Source organism: Condylura cristata, unplaced genomic scaffold (genome assembly GCF_000260355.1).
Source record: "Condylura cristata isolate star-nosed mole 26May11 unplaced genomic scaffold, ConCri1.0 scaffold00010, whole genome shotgun sequence".
In the NCBI taxonomy this organism is placed as follows: Eukaryota; Metazoa; Chordata; class Mammalia; order Eulipotyphla; family Talpidae; genus Condylura; species Condylura cristata.
In genome coordinates this window covers 43,666,238-43,673,556 of record NW_004567111.1, presented here as the reverse complement: position 1 = coordinate 43,673,556, position 7,319 = coordinate 43,666,238, and the positions used below count along the sequence as shown (strand labels likewise).

At 39.7% G+C, this 7,319-nt stretch overlaps 1 protein-coding gene across 1 annotated transcript in view; it reads right to left on the bottom strand.

Annotated features, from left to right (window-relative positions):
- Positions 1 to 7,319, bottom strand: part of B3GLCT (beta 3-glucosyltransferase) — a 103,782-nt gene that overhangs the window by 15,231 nt on the left and 81,232 nt on the right. The window contains exon 13 of the mRNA XM_012723141.1: positions 2,945 to 3,064. Within this exon, the coding sequence (XP_012578595.1) occupies positions 2,945 to 3,064 (120 nt within the window). The remainder of the gene's footprint in view (positions 1 to 2,944; positions 3,065 to 7,319) is intronic.

Here is a 7,319-nt window from a genome sequence, read left to right as displayed (position 1 = left end):
AGAGAGGACCCCTTCACAGGGGAGTAGCAAATTGGGGCTCCCTTTCAAGGGCAAATTGGGCCCACAGACAGGAGGGTAGAAAAAAAGACCTGGTTAAAACTTTACCTGTGGATGAGTCAAAAGAGGTGGTTAAATTGAGGTTCAATCCCAAATCACCTTGCCTCTTATTGATGTCTGAATGATTATTTCTAGTCTTAAGATGCCAAAAGTAAGAAAGTGTTCACATTCTTAGAGAAAAACAAAAGCAACAGGAAGTTAGTGACGCCCTCTTGGTAAGAAAGAGGTAAGAACAGATGTGCTTCAGGAGGTTTTCCTGACTGAGTACAGGGAATAGTAGAATAGAAATAGAAAAGGAAGAGAAGGAGGGAGATCAGGAGGTGGTGGCCTCCAGGAACTCACTAAAGAAATGAAAGTGACAGATCAGAATTACTGACATGGACAGAAAGGAGTCTTGAGGGAAGAGACATTTCAAATAAAAAACTGATTTCACTTTGTGACTAAGTTCACTGCAGGGGAGTATAGGGAATGAAGAAGAGAAACAGTGAGTGCTCCTTGAAGCAGGAACTCACACATGCTGGTGTCCACCCTGACCGAGGCGCACTGGAACACCAAACAAGGCTAACATCAGAAATGATGAGGTCAGTATGGGAGGTGTCGACTTTGCTATACCTGTGGATTATCCCAGCAGAGGTGTCCTTCGGTAGATGGATACAACTCACAATATCAGAGAGAGTTTTAGGCTGAGTATAGAGATTTGAACATAACTCAGCATAAAGCCATGGTGAAAGTCACCCCACAAGAATGTAAAGTGAAGAGAAGAGAGACTAAAAAGAGATGACTGGAAAACACAGATATTTTAGGCACAGGTAAAGGAACTGATAGGTCTGATTTGAAAGACAGCAGTAAGTAAGGACAGGACTGTTCTGGAAAGCAAGCAAAAAAGTGTTTCAGGGAAGAGACAGTATTTCAAAGGCTGCTACAAGGCTAAATAAGAAAAACAGTGGAGGCAAACTATTTGATTTGGCTACACGGAGATTACCAGAGACCTTAGCAAGTCAGTCAGGCAGAAGGATGAGCAGAGAGGTCAGATGGAAGGAGCTGAGGAAGCAGAGATGAGAGTAGTGAATTCTTGAGAAGCTCTGAAGGGGAAAAGAGATGGTATGATGGCAAAAAGTTTTAAGATGGAAAAACTGTAGGTGATGGGAAATACCTAGTAGCAAGGTAGATGTTGAACATGTAATAGATTAAAGGTGCCCTTATGGAGATTCAGAAGAACCTCCACATGCCCAGAGAGGAGGAGTAACATGTGCCAATCTGGCACTAGACTGCGAGCTCTTCTAGGGAAGGAATGGGGGCTTTCGGCTGCATCCCCACTATTGCCTGGCACAGGTTAGGCCTGTTGAGTGAATGAATGACCAACTGGAATCATGAAAAACAATGCTGATTAAGTATGGTCAGAGAAAGACTCAAGTGCCGGTCTCAAGAAGTAGCAGCTAAATCCAACAGACAGGGAAGACAACAAAATTGTTTTCTTGCTGAAAATATAGAATGTCACTTCTATGTTGAAAGCACATGAACACCTTTGTATTCCCAAATACATAAATTCATAGACAAACATCAGGGCACCTTTAAAAGTGCTGGTTCAAAAGGTGAATGCTGTGATCTTTCCTAGGCCCTCACTCTTCCCAGAAAACTAAATCATTACCAGAAAGCAAAAACTGGCTTTATCTTTTCTTAATCAAGAGGTCAGCACATTTTGGACTTCCCCTTCACATGCTTACGTGGATTCCCAACTCTTGTTACTGATGAATTCGGTGGACCCAGGCCATAGCCTGACAAAGTGCAGCACTGCTGCTCAGGCTGTTTTTAAATGAAACATCTGCCTGATCTCTTCTGGGGAAAGATTTTCATTTGGTTTGTGATAGTTATATCTATTGATCAGTTAGCCTTTCTATACTCTAGTCTATACTATTGGGGTCTTTAGAGAGCATCAGCTTGTTATCAATCACAGTAATTTAAATTCCTGAAGTAGATGTTTGTTGAATATCCACTATGTGGCATGGAACTGGATTCTAAATCTCCTAAAAAACTAGGACACTGTGTTCTACCTTGTGGTATAGAATTGTCTCTACCATAGGATGGCATGAGTCCTGTTTCAGGTGTTCTTGCTTGGTCTGGCTGATTCAGCAGTGATTCTAGGGTGGTCGTGGAAGTAGTTCTTTCTATACCACAAGGTAAGAACATAGCGTCCTAGTTTTTTAGGAGATTTAGAATCCAGTTCCATGCCACATAGTGGATATTCAACAAACATCTACTTCAGGAATTTAAATTACTATGATTGATAACAAGCTGATGCTCCCTAAAAACCCCAATAGTATAGACTACAGTATAGAAAGGCTAACTGATCAATAGATATAACTATCACAAACCAAATGAAAATCTTTCCCCAGAAGAGATCAGGCAGATGTTTCATTTAAAAAATTAATGTTTAATTGTTATTTAAAACCTGTATAAGTCCTACACAAATACACTTAATTGCTTAAGTCTAAACTATTTACCACCCTTTCCCATAATAATGGTTTATAAGCACTTAATAATTTAAAAGTATAATGGCTTATTTTCTGAAACTAAAATCTCTATCCTTTTTTTTTTTCCATTTAAACAGGCAATCAAAAGAAATTGGCTGCTGCCTAGAGGCAATCTACAGGGACAGTTGTACAAAAGTACCTCGACATGCATTTTTATATTCTCTTCAAGAGGCAGCGTAGTCTTTACTGTGAGGTCTTTTCATAGCAAAGTCAATGTTCACTCTCCTATTGGAATAACAACGGCTGATTACAAATCGGTTACAGGTTCTGTATGGATTTCCAACAGACACACCTCTGCACTGTGGAAAGGGACGTTTATTATTCAGAGTATTTGCAGAAGCCAAGCTCATAGTTACCCGCCTCCGCCGGTGACGTAACTGTAGCCGCCCGAGCCCAGACCGTAACCGTAGCGCTCTCCCAGGAACACAGCTTCTCCGGAGTCGTAACAGCTGAGCAAATGCCGGAGCCTGGGGATGCTGAGATGCCAAGGGAACACAAGAAGTACTTACTTAATTGAAATATGACTTCACAGTAAATAGTTTACAGTTCTTGCATCCCACTGGTTATATTATGTAATGCAATACCGAAATCATTTAGAGAGAAAATGCCAGTGATTTACAGCACTGAGTTTTTTGTTTTGAAGACTAACAGGAAAAGTCAAGATCAACACAGACTGTGCATTGCCAGAAACAGGAGAAAAATGAGAGGAAAGGAGTTTATTTCCCAGTTTGGACACCCCTTGTCAGGTGTGGCAGCCTAGGGTGGGTAGGAAGAGGAACAGGTGAATAACGCACAGGTGCCAAGGGGACTTTATGGCTCATCTCCATCAGCCCTGGTCCCAGTGAGCATGAGTTAATAATATTTACATCTGGCCCTCCCTGGTGGCACAACGGGTTTGGATGCAGCACTGCAAGCTGGCAGCAGCTGCTTCAGTGCGCATTCCATCTTTGGCCCTGGATGTGACACATGACACAGCAGACCTCTCCTGACTCACCCGCTGCTCCCCTCGGCAGTGTTCTTCGTCCATCTGCCTGTTTTGCTACCCCTCTGGTGAATCCTCTCACTGGCCCTGCACCTCTGGCCTGTACCCCAGTTCTGTATGCATAAATAAAACTTAGAAAAAATAATTTTTACATCTTTTCAGATGTACTTAGGTGTTTTTTTTTTTTTTTTTTTTTTTTTTTTTTTAGTAGCTCAAAATGAGATACCATGAGGGCCATATCAGACAGGCAGCTAGCAGAGGCGGATAAGGAGATTGGGCAGCGGCTTTCCCCTAAGCCTCCCTATTATGCTCTACAACTCTGCTTAGTTGCCTCCAGTAAGGCAACCTGTCTATGATCTTCTTAGGTCTATTTGGTTATACCGCCGGTTCCTAAACCTCCTCATGTCAAGGGTAGCTTTCACAGGTCAGAAAAGAATAGCCAAAAGCTGGTCAGGAAAACATCTACAATTAATTATAGCTGCTCATGGGGGGTGGGGGAAAATTTTCACGGGAAAATAAAATCTAGAAGTAGCTTTTCTTCTTTTTTTTTTTTAATATTTATTTATTTATTCGTACAGACAGAACTGGGGTACAGGCCAGAGATGCGGAGGGTGAGAGGCTTCACCAGAGACAGAGTGGGGTACAGAACAGGCAGATCGAGGAAGTACACTGCTGAGGGGAGCAACGGGAGGGTCAGGAGAGCTCTGCCACACCATATGGATCACCTCCGGGGCAGGCGGGAATCGAACTCATGAGGAAGTGGCTTAAGCTTCTTTGTGCTGTGCTTTAACCCGCTGTGCCACCAGGGAGGGCCCTAGAAGTAGCTTTTTAAAGTGGAGACAAATGTTTCTACTATTTCTAGTTTTCCACTGTTTCTTCAAATTTAGAGTTCTTCAGGTCACACACCACCAAATCCTACTGTCCTGTGTGATATTAATCAGTATTCCTAAAGTAAAGCTTTCTATGTTTAAGAACTTGAGATTAAATATTTTTAAGGAAATAGATAAATCTTGGGGTTTCTCAGGCCTGAAATTCATGCACAACATTCATCTCCAGGAGGTAGCTATGATATCAAGTATTTCTCTGAATTATTAATCACATATTATTTTCACAAAGAAATATGAGGCAGGGCCTCCCTGTTAGCACAAGGGGTTAAGTCTCAGCACTATGCAGCTATCAGCAGCCAATGTAGCACAGTGTGATCCCCAGCCAGGGAGGTGACCCACACTGGCACAGCAAACCTCTCCTGTCTCCCCTCAGTAGTGTATTTCAGTGGGGAGTGTGCTGCTCCCTCCTCTGTCTCTGGTGAGTCTTCTTACCTGGCATCATCTCTGGCCTACATCCAGCTATTGTATGCATAAATAAATAAATTAAATCTTTAAAAAAGAGAGAGAGAGAGAGCAATACTAACATCCAGAACACTACTGCATTCTCCCACCCCACCCCCTTTTTTTTTTGAGGTGGGGAATCATAAGAAAAGAAAGCTGAGTGTACAGGAAGAGATCATCCCTTCCATCCATGATAAGCATGTTACAAAAATAGCCCAGCTGATAGAGACAAAGCTGAAGGTGAAGAAAAAAATTTAACATATGAAAAAAAAATTTCACAGGTATGCAGCTAAATGAGTTGACAGGTCTGGTACACAGGTTTCTGAGTGACCAGAAAATGTGAACTTTGGGAACCATTCTGGTTTTCGCATACATATGAAAGATTCTAGATTACTAGCTTGAACATGTCTTCAGAAAGCTGTCTAACTACTAAGTAGCAAGGGGAGGCATGTAAATGTGGGCATCTCTAATCAAACCCCATTCAGGGATGGAGAATATACGTGAAGATCGCTAAGGAAACTGCAGCCTTGGTTAGTAAAGTCTTTGTAAAAACTCTCTGGGATAGATTTATTTCTATGTCCCACCTAAGAAGAAATGAAAAGTATTTCTTTTCCTCCTACATAATGTGAAATTATTATCAACCCTAAGTCTTCAATTTCAGAAGTTAAGATAACTGAGATTTAACATTTTTCTCTGGGGTTTTTTCCCTTGTAGTATTAGTTGCTTCCACATTCATATCATTTTAAAGCTGAAGAATCATAAGTTGAGTCTGGAATCTATCATACACTTCATATTTTCTAAAAACTGAAAAATATGGTTAAAACAGATCTTCAATTCTATCCAAGGAGATTGGCTGCTGATCCAGGAAAAGAACTTCATTTAACAATCCTTTATCATTTCAGGCAACACTGAGATACAGAAATTGAGAAAAACTATATGGAAATTCTTAGATTAAATGCTATCAAAATTATATTAATACATCTTAATGCTCATATAGATTTTAACAGCATACTACTGATTTTAAGAACCCATTCTAACCTGTTATTGCTTTTATTTTTTAACTTTTTTACTTGGAAATAAATAATTTCAAAATTATGGAAAAGTTGCAAGGGTAGTACAAAGAATTCCCATACACTCTCTATCTAAACTCACCAGTTAAATTTTGCCTTATTTGGGGCCCTCCCTGGTGGCACAGCGGGTTAAAGCACTGTACTGGGAAACTAGAGCCACTTCCGCATGAGTTCGATGCCCGCCTGCCCAGAGGAGATCCACATGGCGTGGCAGACCTCTCCTGGCCCGCCCGCTGCTCCCCTCAGCAGTGTACCTCATAGATCTGCCTGTTCTGCTCCCCACTCTGTCTGGTGAATCCTCTCACCCTCCGCATCTCTGGCCTGTACCCCAGTTCTGTATGAACAAATAAATAAATCTTTAAAAAAAAAAAAATTTTGCCTTATTTGTTCTTCATTTTGTTTCAAATTCTTGGAATCAGAAAATATTACTATATGGGTACCCTTTATCTCCTAAATACATGAAAGTATATTTCCTAAGAACAGAAAAAGCAACTTCAAGAAATGTAATATTGATATAATAGGTTTTTTAAAAGGTTAAATATATCCTTTCTATATGTCCCAGCCTTTCTATCCCTTAGTATCTAGCCAAGATAACAAAATAGATGTCTATATGTATATGTAAAGATATGTATCAAATAGATGTCTATATGTATATGTAAAGATATGTATCAAAGGTTCAAAGCAGACTTAAATATCTAAAACTAGAAATGCTATCCTTATATTTAAGCTCCTATCCACATTCTGATTTTATCAATTGACCCAAGGGATGTCCTTTATAACATTTTCCTCCCCAGTACAGTATTTTCCCCATGATCCCTTATTGTGTTTATTTTTCATATCATTTTGTTCTCCTTTAATCTGGAACAGTTTCTTCAGCTTTTCTTTATCTTTGATGACAAAGGTATTTTTTAATAATAAATGACCCTGCATTTTTAAAAAATAAATGATCCTCAATTTCCACAGTTGTGACTGATTTATTCAATTATTTTCTTTCCGGTTCGGTCTTGGTATACTATATCGTTTTAGAATATTATCCATTTCTTCAAGGTTTTTAAATGTATTGACATATAGTTTCTCATAAAAATCTCTTATGAACCTCCCTATTTCTATGTCATCTGTGGTCATCTCTCTCTTTCACTTCTAAATCTGATTTTTATTATTGTCTGTCTTCTTTTCATTTTAGCCTAGCTAGTGTTTAATCAGTTTTGTTTATCTTCTCAAAGAATCAATCGTTAGTTTCACTGATTTGAGGAATTTTTTATTTTTTATTTTTTATTTATTTATTTTTTAAAGATTTATTTATTTATTCATACAGAACTGGGGTACAGGCCAGAGATGCGGAGGGTGAGAG